Source organism: Crinia signifera, chromosome 4 (assembly GCF_055691185.1).
Source record: "Crinia signifera chromosome 4, ASM5569118v1, whole genome shotgun sequence".
Lineage (NCBI taxonomy): Eukaryota > Metazoa > Chordata > Amphibia > Anura > Myobatrachidae > Crinia > Crinia signifera.
Genome location: NC_139220.1, coordinates 218,549,570 through 218,571,416, shown reverse-complemented (window position 1 = coordinate 218,571,416; position 21,847 = coordinate 218,549,570). Strand labels below are relative to the sequence as shown.

The 21,847-nt window shown below is 44.6% G+C and overlaps 1 protein-coding gene across 1 annotated transcript in view; it reads right to left on the bottom strand.

Annotated features, from left to right (window-relative positions):
• Positions 1-21,847, bottom strand: part of LRRC49 (leucine rich repeat containing 49) — a 121,712-nt gene that overhangs the window by 81,644 nt on the left and 18,221 nt on the right. Inside the window, exons 4-8 of the mRNA XM_083183801.1 lie at positions 20,662-20,886; positions 18,602-18,710; positions 9,680-9,883; positions 7,758-7,824; positions 2,307-2,450 (exon numbers count right to left, since the gene is read on the bottom strand). Of these exons, the coding sequence (XP_083039927.1) occupies positions 2,307-2,450; positions 7,758-7,824; positions 9,680-9,883; positions 18,602-18,710; positions 20,662-20,886 (749 nt within the window). The remainder of the gene's footprint in view (positions 1-2,306; positions 2,451-7,757; positions 7,825-9,679; positions 9,884-18,601; positions 18,711-20,661; positions 20,887-21,847) is intronic.

The following is a 21,847-nucleotide window of genomic DNA, read 5'->3' as shown; positions in this document are numbered from 1 at the left end:
CATGTCATCCAGGCATTCACAGACAGCACTACATGCCTAAGCGCAAGTGTCCGTGAGGAAGAGGGGGCAGGTTGCAGGAGGAGGACAGTGTGTGCGCGGTGCAGGGAGCTGCTCAGCCTCTCCATACTGCCGCCCGCTGTCAGACAGGCACTGCGGGCGGCGTGCAGGCTGTGTGCACTCGTGGTGCAGGGAACCGCCCGCCCGCTGTCAGACAGGCGCTGCGGGCAGCATGCAGGAGGCAGTGACAGTGAGGGCTGAGGCAGCTTTAGCAGAGCAGGGAGGGAGACAGCGCCTTTTCAGCATGGCGCCTCCCTGCTTTGCAGGAGCTGCTGAGTGGGTAGCGCCGGCCCTGGATAAACGTCCAGCCAATCACCTGCTAACTGCCATGTTACAGGCTGTGTTTGAAAAAAGTCAGTAAGGAGCTGATTGGCTGGATGTTTATCTGTCCTTATCACCCTTGCATTTTTCTCTTGTTAAGGCTTAATACATCTGCCCCAATATGCTTTTGTAGAGTTTATTCTAGTACACTGCACCTTTCAAAACCTGTGCAGTTTCACTTTTCTGGCTCTCCGCTGTGGTGTTTCTAGCACAATCTGGTCTGTTGCTCAGCACTGATATACAGTCCAAAATGTGCTAAAAACACCATAGCAGTGAGTGACACCCCCAAGCAGGAGAGAGGAACTACACAGGTTTTGAAAGGTACAAGGTGCTACATTGAACACTATTTTGTGTCTCTTGAGGCACTATTTTATTTCTACATTATTATTAACAGTTCCTTATACAGCGCAGCAAGTTCCGTTACTCTTTACAACTGGAAATAGGGATAAAACAAACTGGGTAGTTAGTCAAAATGGTAGGAGGGCCCTGCTCGCAAGCTTGCAATCTATATAGACAAGGAGTTGAATCTGTACTTATATGTTAGTTGGGCGCCCACTATAGTAAGTACGCTCATACCCCCACTATCCATGTCGACAAGGAGTTGATTTTATATAGTGTGGCAAGCGCAGCGAGCCACCGAGCCCGAAGCGTGGCGAGCGTAGCATGCCCCGCAAGGGGAGGCGGAAAACTAAGCAAATAGCTTAATGGGCGCCCAACTAACATATAAGTACCATTGAATCTCATGTATTTAAAGTCTTATTAATGTTATGCATATTTAGCAAAAATAAATATAAATGTAAACCTGCCACATATGCTAATGATGCAGACCTGCCATGTTATGTGTTAGCAGCAAGATGGAATATGCATGCCATTGCTACTTTCTTAGTGGACACAAACTGCACCTGCATTTTGGTGCCATTGTGACCAACCTGCGACAGCCCCATAGTACCTTCATTTCAGGGCTGGCACTACCCCCTCAGCGGCGCCGGCAGCACGAAGCCCCATCCTGGCTTTTAAGAACAACCTGGTGAGCGCAGGGACGGAAAGAGGGTGTGTATATATGGAGGAGGGGATGGGCTAAACAGGACAGAGGGGGTGGGGCTACATGGTAGGGAGACTGAAGACTGATGAAAAAGGGAAGCAGGAGAGTATGAGCTGCCAGCCTGAACTAGATGAGTAATGTGTAAGCATACTACAGGCAGCAATTGGTGTGAGCATATGTATAGGCAGCGCTACTACTGTCGGCAACTGGTGTGGGCATTATGTAGAAGCAGCACTACTACGGTCAGCAATTGGTGTGGGCATATGTATAGGTAGCGCTACTACTGTCGGCAACTGGTGTGGGCATTATGTAGAAGCAGCACTACTACTGTCAGCAATTAGTGTGGGCATATGTGTGGGCATATGTATGGGCAGCGCTACTACTGTCGGCAACTGGTGTGGGCATTAAGTAGAAGCAAATAATTTCCAGATCAGTGGAGGAAAGTTGCCAGAATGCCATACCATTGCATACTGGCCCACTTTGACCACTGTCGGTAGGTAAGTAGATAGGTATAGATCTCTATACATGTTACATCTGCCCTACCTGCAGTGCACATGGTTTTGCCCATTTTGAGAACAAATTTGTACTGCAATCAGATCTGAATACGGGCCATTGTCTATGGTACTGGCCTTCAAGTTGCAATTGCCAGCACCAAGTATACATACTCTTGGTGCACAGCCAATATGGGCCCAGAGGCTCATGTGCACTGCACACAACACCATGCACCCATTACAAATATGCCTGTGATCACTACCATTTACTGGAAAAACATGTGAGCCATTAGATTTTTCCTTATACTGGGGACTTTACAGATAACGCATATACAATGTCATCTACAATGCAAAACCAATGCGGTCAATAATGTATAAATGAATGTGACTCTTACCACAAGACTGATGTTGTTATGCCTCAGGTTGAGCTCTGTCAGTGAGTCTAATCCATTTATGTTTTCCACTTGGCTTATTTGATTTCTGGCAAGGTTTAACACTCGCAACACTCCCAGGTGTCCAACATTTTCTATTTTACATATCTGTTAGAATTCAGAACAATTTACAAATAGAGTTTCATGTTAAAATATTCAGCGCTGTGTTATATGACTTAGAGGCTTTTGCCTTGATATACTTATAATTAATGTCCTTTACACAATTTATACAGTAAGTAGAAGATAGAGATAAGATTAATTTACAATTGCTAGAAAGGAAGCATCGTCTCTCTTGTCAAGACAAATCTGATTTCGAATTTTCCTAAACCATTTCTAACTAAACTGTGGGGGGAATTTACTAAGATGTGTATTCTACTCCACATGTGATGTTGCTATAGGAAACCAATCAGATCCTGTTTACTATCTTCTAGAGGGTGCTAAATAAATAAGTAGATTCTAATTGGTTGCCCGTAGCAACATCACATGTGAAGTAGAATACACATCTTAGTAAATTTCCCCCAGTATCTGTTGTAGTCCCTGAATGTGTGCCTGTCTATTCTGCTGCCTCAGGTAGCAAATACAGTGATGATGACCAGGATGCATGTCCCCCTCTTTTCCCAATGCTCAGTGACTAAGTGAAAATGTAATGCTCTGGATCTTGCAAGACTATCCGCCTTCTTCACGGGCTGCTGCAGAATGGATATCTCTGGGTGCCTTTGACTTATTTATCACCAGTTTCTTATATAGCGCACACATATTCCGCAGCGCTTTACAGAGTATAGTTGAACATTCACATCAGTCCCTGCCCCAGTGGAGCTTACAATCTATATTCCCTACCACATGTACACGCACACACAGACATTCTAGGGTTAATTTTGTTGGGAGCCAATTAGCCTAACAGTATATTTTTGGATTGTGGGAGGAAACCGGATTACCCGGAGGAAACCCACGCAAGTACGGGGAGAATATACAAACTCCACACAGTTAGGGCCAAGGTGGGAATCGAACCCATGACCTCAGTGCTGTGAGGCAGTAATTCTAACCATTACACCATCCGTACTGCCCCGTACTAACTTAGACAAGGTGCAACAACCTGCAGAGAAGTCAACACACACACACTAGAACAGGGGTGTCAAACTCAAATTGATCGGGGGCCGCATCAGCAGTTTGGTCACCCACAAAGGGCCGGTTCTATCTGTAGGACTATGTGTCCACTCTTTATTATCATAAATTATTGTCACTGCATTCAATTATTGTATACTCAGCAGTAGCATTTCCCTCCTGCTATTGCTGTGAACTACAGTGCATTAGGGCACACGCTGCCTGCACAGGGGTGCAGCACTCAGTCTTAGGGCATATGTCCTGCTTATTATCATGGGACACAGCAATTAATGATGGGCTGCAATGTGCCAGTGCACACACACACACACACACACACACACACACACACACATAGGCATAGAGTTTGACACTTACCCGCTCTGATGCGTCCACTCCAGTCTGAGCTGCTCCTCCACCAAGGACACAGCAGCGCTCTCACACAGGCGCATTTCCCCCTCCCTCCTGTGAGTAGCGCTCCTCGCACTATCTATCCAGGAGTGGGGGGCAGAGTGCTCCCGGTCACTGTGCAGTGCACACTCAGCAGTAAGTGACCTGGAGCGCACAGCAGCAGCAGCACCATTTACCACGACGGACCTGCTCTTTTCTCTCTCTGGCTCCTATACAGCAGGTGGGAGCGGCGGAGGGGTTGACAACAGGCGGCATTGCGCTAGAGGGCAGACGTTCTCTGGCTTGTAGGCTGCCGCGCATGCGCTGAAGAGGCGGCTTTCTTGTTTAAAAAAAAAATAAAAATCGAGAATAAAAAGGTGAAGGCTGGCGGCGGCTGCGCGGGCCACATGAAGAGGTCTGGCTGGCCGGATTTGGCCCGCGGGCCTTGTGTTTGACACCCCTGCACTAGAACCTGATCAGATGCCAAGAGGAGAACCCATGTATTGCCTCTGGCACAATATACAGGTGAGCACTTCTTCAGTCTGTTCAATAGGTGCATCACCTCTGACAGGCACCACTATTTGCCAGAACTTACACACTGCACCCACCAGTCTGTCCCTGGCCTGACAGTCAGCACAGTGATCCCAGCTCTGATTGCCTGAATCCATAATTAGGAACTGCCAAACAGTGGTTATGCTTACTCTATAAAAAGCTACGGAGGCAACCTTTCTTAATCAAACACTACAGTACATCCATATTAAAATAAGAGTTTCACACTAATAACTCACAACAATATGGAAGAGCTTCCATTCTAGTAAAGTATTTAATGATGGATGGTTGGAGTGTGCTTGTTATCCCTGCAAGCTAGTTTTTAAAACCAACTAATGGAAGAATGCATGATCTATATGGGAGGTAGGATTGATTAAGCCGTTTCATGAGTACCACTTTTGAAAGAATGTTTAGTCAAGACTATGGGTCTATGTACTAAACACTGCAGAGAGATAAGGTGGATAGAGATAAAGTAACAACCAACAAGCGACTTAAGGCCCCCATACACTTATCTGATTTGGGCCGTTTCTGCCCGATTCCGATGGATCGGGCCGAGAAATCAGCCCAAATCAGGTAGCTTGACACCTGATCCAACCTGATGCACAGCCCATTGTGCATCGGGTCAGACCATACAGATTGAACCTGCAGCAGGTTCAATCTGTCGGATTGGATCCATCAGCAGCACATTGCGGGTGCTTTTTAGAACCTGCAATGTATCTGGTCTGCTTCCGTATTGTACTGCACCACTGGCACTCACCTTCCTGTGCATCCTACCTCCGGGCAGTGGGTGCTGAGCGGCAGCAGGTGGGGAGGAGCAGTGAGGTGGGTGGTATTCAGCCGGACTGGCATGCTGGGCAGCAGCCTGAAGGGAGGCCGCTGATTGGCTGAGAGTGCTCTCTTTTGTAATACCTGCTGAGCACCTGCTGCCTGCCCCGCTACAGCTCAGCACCCATAACACTGCTCCTCACCACCCGCTGCAACTTCCTGGTTACACGTGATAAAGCGCATGCAATTTATCACATGTAAAAAAATGGCACATCCAGATCGTATGTGAGCCTCCCCGGGAGCTGTTGGGCGGCTCACAGGAGAATTTTGTCTGACTAATGTATGGGGGCCTTAACGGTCATTTTTCAAACACAGAGGCTGATTTACCAGTGTTTTATTATACACAACAAATTTTAAAACAGATTATTAAGTGTTGAACAAAAAAATAATTATTTTAATAGTGATTATAAAGTGGTACATGGTATATAAGCAAACATGGCCTGTCAAACTGAAAATTTTAAAGAATAGAATTGTCAAAAATATATTTTTATCTATATAAAAGTATGTACAGTTAATTTTTTAAAAATGTAGCACGATGCATAATATAAATGGAGGTTACAAAAATACATTTAAATGGGACTAAAACCAGTACACATAAAAAGAAATACACACAAAAAGAAAAATGTGCTCAGCTATAATGAGGGGTGTACCCTCGGGGAATATCGCCTGGTGGTGATGGTGAGACAAATTAAAAGTCTGTACAGTACAAAATACTGACCTTAATCAGGTCAAGTACTGTACTTCCGTCGGTTTATGTCAATGCATAAAAGGAAATCTGGAAGAGGACATTTTCACTAAATCCAGAATTTTCAGTGCAACAAGTAGCTTCAAGTAAATAGCAATGTGTATAATCTATATATGTCTAGTGTCCGTTTGCGTATCTCCAAAACACTGCCATCTGTTGGCAGTGAGTGAATCTACATCTCTTTCTCTCTCACACATGCACAAACACAGAGGCAATCACAAGGTAGCAGACTAGCTTTCAAAGCATTTACTTCGAGCAGGCTTGCTAATATGAATACATCTGTGAATGTTCATGCAAACCAACCACCAAGGGTGCAACCACCAAAGCCTATGCTTGTTTCAGTGTAGCATCAATCCATCAAATCAGTCTTTCCATTCTATTTCTTTGAGTTTACCACAGTCTGGATAGTGCAGAAGTTGTGCATTCTGATGATGGATTCTTGCAAAAGGAAAGTAAACCAATTTGATGGTGTTGATTAAGATTGTTCTTGGCTGTGAAGTTCATACCCTTTTTGATAACATTACCTGTTCTCACTCAAAAGTTGAAAATTGCAGGCCACCAATGCGTTCCACACACTGTTGCCTTTGCAGATCATTTGTTTCTCACATTTGATGCGGTTATTTGCGAGATGTTTTGAACACTGAAATCACATACAGACAGTATGTGCCCCAACAATGACACATCGTCTAAAGAGAACATTTCCCCTTGTTAGCCACGGACATAACTAAAACTTAGTTTGCCCCTAAAAATATTTTAAAATGATCCCAATGTGCGGTTGTTCATTTTATGCACCCCTAAGCATCTGGGCTCAACTATAGTATTGTCCCTGCTCATACCACTACTCTATGGGAAAATAAGTGGCAGACTAGATGGGCCAAATGGTTATCTGCCGTCAAATTCTATGTTTTTATGCTGTGAACAACAGTTATATGATCGGATTAGCTTCTTGCGGAATAAATCCCCTCTCATTTTGAGATTTTTGAGATCTTATAGCCCCATCTCTTCCTTATAAATACCACCCCATATTACACTCCACTGAGGGCCTAATTATGCAAAATCCGAGTGCACATCCTGAGGACACAGTACCGGTCATGACTCGTAATGGTCACAGCCGAGACCAGGAAGTTTGCATCAGACGACACAGTCCCCAAGCCCGGCATACCTACAGTCAAAAGTATATGCCACTCATTTGAAAAGAAGAAAGGATGGGAGCCTCTTTGTGTGATCTTAATGGATTTGTGCTGCTTTCCCTAGGTGATAGGCAGTGTGTGGTTTGGAGGATGAGGGTTCCCTTTTAAAAAAGCAGATCCTGAACGGCAGATTAAGGGGCTAAATGCAGCAGTGATATGCTGCGAGGCTTCCGCCTTCTTTTAGCAGCCCCATTATGTCACTGGGGTCACCAGACATCTAAAAACCTACAGCGTATAATGGAGAAGGATTCTATTTGGGCAAGGGTTTAGGGGGATTCCAAGTAATGGAAACCCCATTAGTACAAGTCTGAATCCCGTATGGACTCTTGACAACCATGTGGAAGAGAACGGAACAAAATAAAGTGTACTCCATCTTTATGGCACAGGAGGTCAACGGACTGGTTTTCAAGTTTTGAGTGCTTTTTGGTAACCGTTCTCTTGCATATACATCCCTTGATCTTCAAGCTACTCAGAAATACTGATCATTGGTCACAAACTCTACGGTTCCCTAGTTTTACACTGTAATCCAAACAAATCATCTAACATTTTCATATATAGTTCAACAAATATTTGTCTTAAGCATTGCAGAAGACAATTATACAAAAATGTTGTCATTACCTGATTCCCATGTAGATCTAATACATCAAGATTTTTAAGATTTTCCAAATTTGATATTCTTTGAATTCTGAAACACAATTAAGACCAACAAAGTTACAAATATAGTGAAGGTAGGAAAAGTGTTACTACTAATAAACAAAACATGAAAACATAAAACCAGGTTTGTTGCCCATGTAATAAAGTCTCCCTATTTCCAGCATATAATCTCTCCTGTATAATGTTTCCACAAATTAGAGTTCATGACACTGCATATGTCATGGTTGGTACACTACGTTGCAAATTCGCAACGGCATCTGATGTTGAAGATCTGCGCATAAGCATATGCTCATTTGCAGGTCTTCCATGCGGATGCCCTCGGACACTTGCATAGTCTCTGAGGCACGTGTTGCGCTGGGGGATGCGGTCAATATGCCGGCGGTCGGAATCACAACGGACGAAATACCAATGCCGGAATCCCGACCACCGCAATGCCGGCACTTTGTCCCTCTATAGGTGTCCACGACAGCCATAGAGGGAGAATAAAATAGTGTTCCAAGCGTAGCGAGGCACTGGGCCCGCTGCGTGGCGAGCGCAGCGAGCGCACAAGGGGGGGGGGGGCGATCCACGGCCCTCCCTTTTTGGCATTTCAGCAGTCGAGATTCCGGCATCGGCATTCCATACCCAAATCCGCGCATGGGGGGGGGGGGGGGGTGAAGGAGGCATTAGAAAACTCAGAAATCATTTGATGGTCGGCGACCATTGAAATGATTTTGGGCACCCACGCAAGGCTGCAAATGGATTTGGCCTTTGGGGACATTCAGTGGCCAGGGGGGGTAGGATTCGCCATTCCCTAGGAACCCCCAGGTCTGGGCTGACCAGTTTGGGGAGATGATTTTTGATGACAGGGGGAATTTGTGATGTCTTTCTGTTATACAGGAAAGCGTAACCCCCCAAGGCTGGTTCAAACCAGTGCAGATTACTGGGAAAATGGGAACCCCTGCACAGTTTTTCCCCTGATTTTGCAGTACCAGACCGGACTCAGAGGTTAAGGGCTAGTTATGCTTTTGGTGTGTACCCCACACAATTAAAAAAAAAGTGTATTCACTTTTAACCCTATGAAGCACTATACCTATCATAGTGATCGTTGCAGTGCTTTTCCAAAGCATGACCGTCACATGCAGGTTTAGTGTTTGGGTGGGTGCCCCTCAATTTTGAGGTCGATTTTTGGTTGGATAAAAAAAAACATTTAGTAAATCTGACTCTATAGCCACACATGGAAAAGCATTGATGTTTAGCAATATACCTCCCAGACAGCAGTAAGTATACATTAACAAGTAAAATGATTTATCCAATTACTGCTATACAGTGGACACAAGGGGGTCGATTTACTAAGATGCGAGTTCTATAGCAATCAATCAGATTCTATCTATAATCTTCCAGAAGGTGCTAATAAATAAGAAGTAGAACAGTCATTCTTGTGCAACCCCACATTTCTTTAAAATCAAAATATGTAATTGATTAAATCAGAGCCAAAACGGCTAAATAAAATATGTACATGTGCAGACCCAGACCCAACTACATGCCCCTTAACTCCAGCCTCTAATATTCTGCATATAGAGTCGGCTCTACCATTAGGTGGTTTTAGGTAGCTGCCTAGGGGATCCAAAATCTGAAGGTTGCCCCTGAGTGTCACAAAATAAGTGATGGCTCAATCATCCTTGTTGAACTTAATGCAAATGGCAAGTGTTGAACAAAGACACCACCGCCACACTTTCATCTGAGGTTCTGCAAAGTCAGTATTGGCGTGTGGGTGGTGGTGGGAGCGGTAAGCTGAAGTTTTGCTGAGGGTGCCCAAAAAGCCTTGCACCGGCCCGGTCCACTACTCACTGCACAGTTATTACAGTCTTATCTGTACATGGAAATATTTGCATGTAAACTTATACCTGTTCTTTCCAAGCATGAGGACGCGCAAGTATTTCAATGAGGAAAGCCCACATATTTCTTCTATTTGGTTGTCATACAGATCTAAAAATATGAGACGCTGAAGACTTGAAATGTTTTGGATTTTTTTTATAAAGTTATGTTGTAAATATAATAACCGCAGATGTTCTTCATCTTCTATTACAGGGAAAGCAGTCAGTTTTTGCCTGAAAATAAATAAAAAATGATATATAATAAATAATTCAAAAACAACATCATATATAGATATATATACATACGACAGTACAGTGTCAGCTTGGTGTAATTGAAGCCCAGTGATCAGGTATACACCGCAAGCCTGCAAATTGCTTAGCATGGCCTGTGAAAATTTGACAGGACTGCGAATAGCTGCAAATCCATTCGTGAGTCACTGACCATCGAATGATTTTTCCAGTGTGTGCAGTCTGTGTGTAGGCCAGGACTGAGATAGAAACAGGCAGACATCACACTACTTCTCCTAAAACGCTTGGGCACGCCTACGTTTTCCCTAACACTCCCAGAAAACAGGGGTGGGGTCCTGGGGTGCACACCAATTGAGAGGTGCGACCATGTGGAGACCTTTCAGTAGTACTGCATACAAAGACAAGGTTGCAGGTGCACAATTCAGACTCCCAATTTATTAATAATAAACATTGTAATAAAAATTTGCATTTTTAGCGAGGTTTTTCGCATAGTTATGGCCATAAGTAACGGCTTGCCCACAGCGTCCAGGGGACCTCATTAGTCGGGCAAGTCCCTAACATTTTGGGAGTATACAAATCTAGGGCACAGGGTACCCCAAAACGAAGCAGCTGAGTGACCCTAGGGCAACACAAGAGTGACAAAAATATATAGTGAAAAAAGTGAGGATAGGTTAGTGAGAGAGGCTGCTAAAAATAGCAGGGGTAAGTAAGTGAGAGGTAACAAAATGAGAGATAAAGTAGTGAGAGGTAAAGTAGTGAGAGGTAAAGGTGGAAAATGAGTTACATTGAAACAAAACACACGATAGGGATGAAAGTGAATATGAAAAATATCAGATTATTACCTGGTAATATGCTTTCCTCTACTCCACCATGGCAGCCATTACTATGGGTTCCTCCCTTCTGGGTAGTCCTTCGGAAAAGAAAAAAAGACACCAGCCCCTATAAGAAGGCTCCACCTCCCTGCTCCGGTGTCTTGAATTCTCCAGCTTCAATATATAAACAAAAATCATTATTCCACATAACACAATACACAACAATTCTCAAGGGATGGGAATATATGCTGCCATGGTGGAGTAGAGGAAAGCATATTACCAGGTAATAATCTGATATTTCCTCTACCTTCCCCCATGGCAGCCATTACTATGGGTCATACCCCAGCAGTTATTATTTTCGGGAGGGCATACTCACAACCAGCACCGAATTGTTGCCTCCTCGAAATCATAATAATCTTAAATCATAGTTTCAGAGAGCTTCTTCAGACTTTCACAGAGCTGCGCTAAGAACCTTCCTTCCGAACTTAGCGTCTGCTGAAGACATTACATCCAGTCTGTAATGTTTTGTAAATGTATGTATCGACGACCATCCTGCCGCCTTACATAATTCTTCCACTGAAGCGGATCCTTTCTCCGCCCAGGAAGCGGCCATCGCTCTTGTAGAGTGTGCCTTCAAACTCACAGGTGGCTCTCTCTGCCTTACTTGATACGCTTTAAGGATACAATCCTTAATCCACCGTGCCAATGTCGCCTTTGAGGCCATTTGTCCCTTCCTAGCACCAGCTGTTAGCACAAAAAGATTCTTGACTGTTCGAACTTCTTTTGTTCTCTGAACATAAACCCTTAGCGCTCTCACAATGTCCAGGTTATGCAAACGCCTTTCCTTTTCGTTTGCAGGGTTCATACAAAAAGAGGGCAAAATAATCTCTTGATTTATGTGAAACTCTGTCACAACTTTTGGTAGAAATTGTGGATTAGTTCTTAGAACTACCCTATTCTCAAAAAAATTTAGAAAAGGCTCTTCCGCCCACAACGCCTGTAATTCTGAAATTCTTCTTGCAGACGTAATTGCCACCAAAAATAAAACCTTCCAGGAAAGAAACAATAATGAAATTTCATGTAAGGGTTCAAACGGCGGTTCCATAAGTACTCCCAGTACCAAGTTCAAGTCCCAGGGTGCCATGGGAGATCTAAATTTAGGCTTTAGTCTTCTTACCGCCTGAATAAACCTTCGGACATACCTGTCCCCTGCCAAGTCCCAGTCCAACATTGCCGACAGGGCTGAGACCTGTACCTTCAATGTACTTAAGGACAGTCCGATCTGCAGTCCTCCTTGCAGAAAACTTAGTACTGATGTAACTTCCCTTGGTGACTGCAGTTTCTCCTTACACCTTGATACGTATTTCTTCCACACTTTGTAATATGCTGCAGAAGTGGATCCCTTCCTAGCCTTGAGCAGGGTTTGGACCACTTCCCCTTCAAAACCCTTCTCAGTCAATGACCTGGTTTCAACCGCCAGGCCGTCAACTTCCAGGTCAAAGGTTGCGGTTGACATATTTGCCCCTGAACCAGAAGATCGGGTCTTGACGGTAGCTTCCACGGTTCTTCCACTGCCATCTGGCGTACTGAAGCAAACCACGCCCTCCGTGGCCAATAAGGCAGAACCGCTATTACCTCTGCTTTCTCCCTCTGAATTTTCCTCAACAATCTCGGAATTACCGGAATCGGTGGGAAAACATAGGCTCGCCTCATCCACCAGGTGGCCGTCAACGCGTCCCATTGCTCTGCTTGTGGATCCTTGAAGCGCGAAAAATACACTGGTACCTTGCTGTTCTCTGCTGATGCCATGAGGTCCACTTGAGGTAGACCCCATCTCCTCACCAACATGGCAAAAACTTCGTCGTTGAGCGACCATTCTCCTGGCAGACAGGTCTTTCTGCTTAGTTCGTCTGCCCTGTAGTTCTCTTTCCCTGCTAGAAAGACTGATGTTATATTCAGGACGTAAGCCTCTGCCCAGACCAACAACCTGTCTGCTACTTCCATCAGACTGCGACTTCTCGTTCCGCCTTGGCGATTTATATAGGCCACCACAGCCCGATTGTCCGATCTGATGATGAGCTCTTTGCCTCGGACCTGACTCTGGAACTGAAGACACGCTCTGACCACTGCCTCCATTTCTCTGACATTGGAGTGTGCTTTTCCCCAGGATGGGGACCATCTTCCTTGTGCGATCTCTGGACCACAAGTCGCCCCCCAGCCTGTTTGACTGGCATCTGTAGTCACGACTATTTGTTCCATGGCTGCGAACGATCTTCCCTGCCTTAACCGATCGTCGTCTGACCACCAGGCCAAATCTAATTTTGCCGCCCTTGTCAAAACTATCCTTTGCATCAGATTCTTGCTGTCCTTGTTCCATTGCATGAGAAAGCAAGCCTGCATTTTCCTCATGTGAAACCGGGACCATTGCACTGTCTCTAATGCTGCGGCCATAAGACCCAGCACCTTCATACAATCCTGTGACCTCACAATTGATCTCATCCGCATCATATTGGCTTGTTGTATCAACTTCACCCTCCTGTCGGAGGTCAATGCTACCTTCATTTGACTGGAATCTATTATGACTCCCAAGTATTGTATTTTCTGAGTTGGCTCCAAATGACTTTTCTTTCGATTTATAAGCCATCCATGTTGCTCCAAACATTGGATCACTCTTTCTGTGTGACGTAGCACCACGTCCCTGGAGCTTGCTACTATAAGTATGTCGTCTAGGTAAGGCCATAGCTTTATGCCTTCTTGTCTTAGCCTTGCCACTAGTACTATCAGCACCTTTGAGAATGTGCGTGGGGAAGTTGCCAGCCCGAATGGGAGGGCCGTGAACTGATAACTCACTCCTAGAATCTTGGAACGTAGAAATTTTCGATGTCCCTCGAATATTGGTACATGAAGATACGCATCCTTGAGATCTATTGACGTCATAAAATCTCCTGGACCTATCTCTGGGAGTATGGACTTGACTGATTCCATCTTGAATGGCCTGACGCGCACCTTCTTGTTGAGACGTCTGAGATCCAGAATGGTACGGAAACCTCCGGATGCTTTTTTTATAATAAAGAAACGAGAGTACCACCCTAGAGGCTCTTGTCCTCTTGGTACTACAGTGACCACGCCTTGGGCCATCATCTCCTCCAAACTCAAAAATAAAGCTTCCCTTTCCTCTTTGTCCCTGGGAATAGGGGATTCTACTACCAGATTTCCTGGCCACGTCTTGAATTCTATCTTGTATCCTGACTGGATGATTTCCAAGACCCACCTGTCTGTGGTGGACCTTTGCCAGACTTGATGAAATTTTAACAGCCTGGCACCTACCCTTTGAGGGTCGGCGTCATTGCTGTTCCTTTTTGGAAAGGAATCTATTTTCTCTGCCCCTTTGGGTCCGAAAATTCGCCCTGGATATCCAGGATCCCCTTCTATAGGCCCTCCCAGGCCTATAACTTCTGGCCTCCCTATAGTCCTGTGGCTGGTATCTGTTGAACTTACTAGGCGCATTTTTCTTGGCAGTTTTATCCTGAGGCAACCAAACCGACTTGCCCCCAGAAATTTTCGTCACCAGATCATCCAGTTGCTTGCCGAACAGGTAGTCACCCTGAAATGGAAGCGACATTAACTTGTTCTTGGACTGAACGTCTGCAGCCCACGGCTTCAGCCACAAGGCCCTCCTGATGGCTGCTGTAGTGGCCCCTGCCCTTGCAGCCAGACGCACTGAGTCCAAAGAGGCCTCACACAGGAACTGTACTGCCAGCTGTATGTCCTGAATCATTTTGATTAACTCCGACCTCTTTATGCCATCCAATACATCAGCCTCAAGCTGCTGACACCAGCCTCTGAGCACTCTGGAGGTCACCGCCATTGCTGCAGCCGGCTTTAACGCAGCCCCTGCTATCAGGTGTTGCCTTTTAAGGCCCAATTCGATCCTTCTCTCCATGGGATCCTTAAAAATATTAGCGTCCTCTAGTGGAAGCGTGGTCTTCCTGGATATCCTGGAGACCGCTGCATCCACTCTAGGTGCCTCATCCCAGGACGACACCTGTTCCCTTTCAAACGGATACATCTTTGCAATTCTGCCTGGAATGGCAACCCTCTTATCTGGGCATTTCCATTCATCAGAAATCACCCCCTTTAGGGTTTGAGACAATGGAAAAACCTTATTCTTTTTCCTTTTATCTTTAAACAGCATCTCTTGCAAGTTAAGATCTTCTGTCGGATCTTGTATGTTAAGTGACTTGTGAATAAGCCCCAACAAATTATTAATCATGTCTGTGCTAAAGTCAGAGTCCGACTTGTCCTGCACCTGATCCTCATCATCCATGTCAGGATCCTGATCCAACACCTGTACACTGCCAGTTGGTTCCACTGAATCATCTGAATCACTTAACACCGCATGCTTTCTCTTAGATCTCATCTTGGAAAAAACCTCCTTCGTCATAAATGTATCCGCCAGGGACTTTCTCAGCATATCTACCAGACTGTTCATCTGAACCATTGGTATTTGCATCGGGGTCTTACAAGCCTCACACAGGTTGCCCACATGCTTCTCAGGCAAAGATTTGTCACAAGCACTGCATTTAGCTTTATGAGAACGTTTATGCTTGGCTTCTTTCTCTCTGCTGGTTTCTGACCTACCAACAAAAAACACAGCCTAATCACTATAGTGGTGTCACCCAAAAATATAAAACCAAATGACCACCACCAAAAACAAACTTCTTTGGGCTTACCCTGACTTCCTAGCAGCCTGCCGGTTTTCTTCCTCCATATTTATTAAGGTGGTGCGCACTACAAAGAGTATGTATACACAAATTCATTACAAGTCCTCACTGAAGTTATTCAATACACTCCTGCTGAATACCAGTAATCACCTCAGCCTGTTGACGGGTTAATTCACAGTGCTTCACCTCCTCTTCACTCTTGCACAATCCTATTGTAACATATGCTCCTGGTAATGAGACAGTTAAGTTACCGACAGGCAGCGCAGGATACTGCCATGCAGCCATGTAACACACTGACATATGCGGGATAAATACGCCAGTCATCCGGAGAACATTGGTGATACAGCGGGTACATTGCTCTCTTACCCGCTCCGTCCGACACTCCGTCTCCGGCTCCGTCCGACACTGCCTGTCTCCGTCTCCTGTTCGCCGCAGCAGCACCTCACTCCACGCGTCTCCGGCGTCTTCCGGCTTCTTCACAAGCCGGCTACTTAATATGCACGTGACGCGCTCCGTCTCTCTGCCTCACTCCGTCACGCTGCGCACCACCTGACACCCGCCTGTTCTCCGAATAGATTAACACAGGCCAGGGAAGTACACAGCAACGCACTGGCGCCGCTATCAGTGTATCCCTGCGGGTGCCACCGACTCAGCTCCCCCCTGAATGGGTTTGCATGCGGCACAACACACTGGGACCGGCTCCCACCAACTGCAGCAAGGTAAAATACACCCGAGCAGTGGTCTCCTTCTCTAGGCAGCACTTCACAGGGTAAGCCCTTCTCCAACTACCCGGAAAAGAAAAAAAGACACCGGAGCAGGGAGGTGGAGCCTTCTTATAGGGGCTGGTGTCTTTTTTTCTTTTCCGAAGGACTACCCAGAAGGGAGGAACCCATAGTAATGGCTGCCATGGGGGAAGGTAGAGGAAATAGGTGTTAATCTGTGTTGCTCCTGAGGCCACACAGCCACAGCAGTCCAGGGGGGCCCACAACCCAGAAACGCACCTCCATCTGATAATCAAAGTACATTTGTGCAGATTAACACCTATTTTTCATATTCACTTTCATCCCTATCGTGTGTTTTGTTTCAATGTAACTCATTTCCCAACTTCACCTTTCACTACTTTACCTCTCATTTGTTACCTCTGCTATTTTTAGCAGCCTCTCTCACTAACCTATCCTCACTTTTTTCACTATATATTTTTTTCACTCTTGTCTGGCTCAGGGGTCACTCAGCTGCTTCGTTTTGTGGTGCCCTGTGACCTAGATTTGTATCCCCTCAAAAAGTTACGGACTTGCCCGACTAATGAGGTCACCTGGACGCGGTAGGCAAGCCGTTACTTAGGGCCATAACTATGCGAAGAACCTCAATAAAAATGCTACATTTTATTGCAATGTTTATTATTAATGAATTGGGAGTCTGAATTGTGCACCTGCAACCTTGTCTTTGTATGTAGTACCCCAGAAAACAGTCAGTTACCGCCCACAAACGCTGGCTTCCTATCAATCACCTTGCAAATGGCCAGTGATTAAAAACTAACAGGCTTTTATTGCAGGATACAAAACAGAAGGATCTGATAGGGCGCTTCCACTTGAGATATGAAGGATTTCAATGTCGATAGGTCCTGTAGAAATGAGATACCTCAAAAAAAGAACAAAAAAAATCGCAACTTTCATAGTGTAGATTTAAAATAGATATTTGCTAAAATTTCTCTGGTCAATAAATATTCTCCGTACTGCAAATGAGCCTTTCCTTAGGCCACAAGATATCTCATATAGTATAGTCTGATGTTCCAAAAAACAGATTCCTCTTTTCTTCCTTTGTATACCTCAGTTTAAGATTAAATATTCCACATAGCGTAAAACTGTAAACATTTATTCAAAAAGATAATACACACAATAAAATGGCATAGTACCGTGTCTGGCCTTATTCTCAAGGCTATTTGTGTCGCTTATAGGCAGTCAAAGGAGTAGTTCCCAGTGGGATCCCGGGTCTCCTCCGAAAATAGTCCTCCCAGAATAGCCTCAGATGTTATAACAATAAGTCCAGTCCAATGGCCTCTATGTCCTCTAAAAAGACACCAACGCGTTTCTGCTTGATCACAAGCCTTCCTCAGGGTGTGTGTTCCATGGTAGCCTGTCTGGGTTTTTATACCCATCATGCCTCTTTACTCCTCCCTCTTAATTTGTCACATGGGAGTGTACATATTATTGTCCACAATTCTCAAAATGAATAAACCAATGTATACATGTCTTATAATTGTACATATTTACAAAACTACTGTCCAAACATATTTATAACTAGTATATGAGAATATGTATATATTTGCGTCCCATGTGACCGGAAATCGGATCAGGTCCGTATCCCGGAAGTACGAGTGTCACTCTCTAAATCTTTACTAAATAAATTAGTATTTTATTCGATGGTCCTTTCATGCTAGGGGCGCATCTATTTAACAAGGATCCAATAATATAAGTTAACCTCACATACACCACGGAACAGTGACACCAGTTCCCGGAAGTGCATGTGCGTGTCACCGGCCATTCTCCTATGCGTTCCACTCGTTTCTATTTGTCCTGTCAGATATGCTTATCTTCCTGTTCTCCGCACTATCCCGAGCTGCCGTCACAGCTACCGGAAGTGTGTGCGCACTCCAAAGCCCGGAAGTTATTATGCGTTCCACTGGGCTAATCTTTTGTGCCTGCTTTACTCTGTTGTATGATAATGCCGCCAGTGCGCTCTATTGCACATGACTTATCAGCAGATAGATATATAACATATTCCTCTATCATAAATACATTATAAATAAAAAGATAAAATTCGGGAAAAAATACACTATAAAAGATTATAAATATTATAAAATCCATCTCAAGGTATAACGCTATTCATAGGAACCATTTAATTTAAAAATCACTAATTAATCCTGATGGTTCTAATGTTCCGACCTCAGGATTTAATAGTGATTTAGCAAATATCTATTTTAAATCTACACTATGAAAGTCGCAATTTCTTTGTTCTTTTTTTGAGGTCCTTCTGGTCCCAAGCATTCGTATATGGAAACTCCAACCTGTACAAGCACCATCATCAGTGAAATAAATAAATATTGGATGGTTTGGTAAGAGGAGTCATAGGAAGAGTGCTCTATGGGTCATCATTTCAACCATTATTACCTTTCTAAATTGAGCTTGTCTGAGCTGACAGCTTTCTCCTCTGCGGTACGATGCACAATAAGGCTTCTTGGTTCTGATCTTGGCAAGTTATTCAAACAATGGATATGGTCTATACGAGGATAAAGCTAAATCAGTAAATGTAAAAATTTCTTTTTTAAAGTAAAAATGCATACAACAACAATTTTTTAAAGGAGAAAGCCCAGAAATTATTGAGTGGTCAGGTCAAGTTAATGGACAATAGCTATAGCGTGTATGAGCGGTTTTGATAAACTTTTCAGAAACTAAAGATAGCACATTATTACCTTTCCCCCCCATGCAGTCCCTTTAAGGTCTTCACTCTGGTACATATTATGTATTATTTACATATTTTAACTACTGTTTATTTTAAGGTGATTTCTTCACTCCCCGCCTGTCACTTGCAGCTCCTTGGTAGGCAGTTTACTTGATGATTACGTCTGTTCCCAAAATTGTTTTTGCTTTATTTCAGGCTGTATTTCATAACATGAGTAGTAAGCTAACCTGAAAGCTACCTGGGGTATGCAATACAGGGATTACCAGGTACCTTTATATTGCAAACTCTTGCAAGGAGTTCCCTCCTTACTCATGTGCTTTCCATTCCCTTACGTATATGATCATCTTCCCAATGGCAACACCAGTAAGACTGCGTGTACACATTGGGTTTTAGCAGGATGCAGTTGAACAGGATCCTATTTAGCAGAATGCAGTTTCTCGTGTCTACACATTGCGATGCCGCAGGCTTGTGTATACATCCTCTTGAGTAAGCATCCTGCTAAACAGCCCCTGTTCGACTGCATCCTGCTAAATGCAATGTGTAGACACAGTCATAGGTATGTATTCAATGCTGTGGGCGAGTGGTGACAGCGAGCAGGGCTTCCTGCTCGCTGTCACCACTCACCCTGACAGTATTCAACACTGCCACCGCATCCGCCAATTCCCCCTCGCTCCGTTTTTTGAGCGAGGTGGAATTGGCGGATGCGGCTCCAGAATCAGCGAGACCCGCGGCTAAAAACTGTGAGTTTTCTGCAGCAGCCGCGGGTCTCGCTGTTTTGGGGAATTCTCGCCGTCCTGTGACGGCGAGGATTTCCCCACAACGTTGAATAGAGCAAGCGGCCGGCGCGGGGGTTAAACAGCGAGGATCGCTGGTTTTCAGCAATCCTCGCTGTTTAACCCCCTCGCCGGCCGCTCGCTGCGGCATTGAATACATACCATAGATTTAAATGTGCAGGCTTCTTCCTGCCAAACAGGTTCCTTTAAAAGGGGCCTGTCAAAAGGCAATGTGTAGACGCAGCCTAACAGACCTTTGGGTTCTGAGTTTGATACCAAATACATCTGGGCCTTCATTCTGATTGACCCGCAAAGCTGCCAAATTCGCTGGGGTAGTCAGAATACAACAGGATTAGGTGTGGTATATAAGTTAGACAATCAAAATGGTAACATTCAGCATGTTAATATAAGAATGTCCACATTGCATTAATGTATAGCCATTCAGTAGGTCAACCAGTCCTCCATATTTCCATTTGACATGTAAACATTCACAATGTCTTTATGCATGCTGACAGTGAATGTAAACTATACTATCCAAACCTAACAGAAAGCGTGACCCCAATGCTAATATGTTCTTAATGTAGACATGGACAATATGGAAATGTTGCAGGGTGAGATCACTAATCAGGCTTGGCAATCAGAAGAGTTCGACATTACATTGTCAACATTCTGAATGTCAAGAATTTGACAGCACCCTGCAGAAATAATTTCCATTAACATCAGTGGCAGCTCGTACCTTTTGGTGGGAGAAGAGCTGCTGCTTGCCACAGCCGCCATGGGGGTACCAAGATGGAGGCAAGATGGCTTCACTACAGTGGTGGATTTTACCTGGGTGGGCTGCAGCCCATAGGTAAAACCACCACTGATTAACATCCTCTTCACTACTTGCTTTTAGAAAAACAAACCAGATTCAAATATATTAATTTTCACACTGCCTATATTGTGCTAAAAAATAAATAAAAAAAGTCTTCTTCCTTGATAAATGCTTGACCCACCTTTTGATTGATGTGGATCCTCACCATTGTTATTTGCACTGGCAGAATGGGAAGCAGATTTGGACCTGCTTTTAGTGGATATATGTACTGGAAGTTCTCCAAATGCTCCCAGTGACATTGACTCCCTTCCATATCTTGGAGCAGTGCCAAAAACCTCAGTAATGTTAGAAGTCAATGGGATGTATGACTGTTTATTCCGATTCACAGGACTTGAATGTCTTCCATCTGGTTAGGAATACATATTAAAAAAAATAGTAGACAATGGCCATGTGAAAAATACTGGAAACAATTGACAATCTTTGTTCCAACCAGTCAGCCTGATCTGACTGGTTGGAACAAAAACCTGGTAATGGATGAGAGCAAATGACAGTTGACCATTTGCTTTAAAAAGCTGGAAAACTGCCAAAACCTGTCATTCAGATATTCCCAGGCTTTTATTCCAACCAGCCAGATCAGATAATCAATCTGTAGATGTATGGCCAGCTTTACTCACACAATGCGTAGAGCATCAAGTTGATGATGTTGCTGTCAATGCACCATATAGAATATGACCCATCGCCTGTATGATTTTGCTAATGAAATACAAATCACTTGAACCACTTAATATATTGTGGAGAACATTGTGCTTGCACCTTGTTCCTACTTTGCAGACAGTATTACATTAGAATGTTCATTCTAACACCCTGCACCTGTCACAGCCTGTGCTGTTCCTCTTTCCTGCTTTGGCTGTCGCTCTCTGCTCTGGGGGCTTCCAACACACATTGGTCTGTATCACAGTGCAGAGATATAGACCAGAATGCAGGGTTGCCTACTTTTAAATTCTCCTCTTCGGGAGAAGCCCAGAGAGGAGACTGTCAGCAGTACTTTTGGGGGGTGGGGCCTGATGTAGATGTCCTCAAGCCCCGCCCACAGTCCAGCAAATCCCGCAATTCGTGAGTATCACGAAGGGGCGGTGCTAAATGACGCGATTTGTATCTTTAGCCCCGCCAATCCCCTTGAAAAGCCGCAAATCGCTGTAATTTACCGATTTAGATTTGGGGGGTGCCACTGGTATTCGGGAGGGTTGCCCACCTTTCCAGGGGCTAGAAGGGGGACCTGATTTTCTGGGAAGGTAGTGAACCCAGCCAGAAAGTGATGAAAGCACCAAAGCGGAGAGCGACACAAGCAGGAAAGTGAAATTGCACGG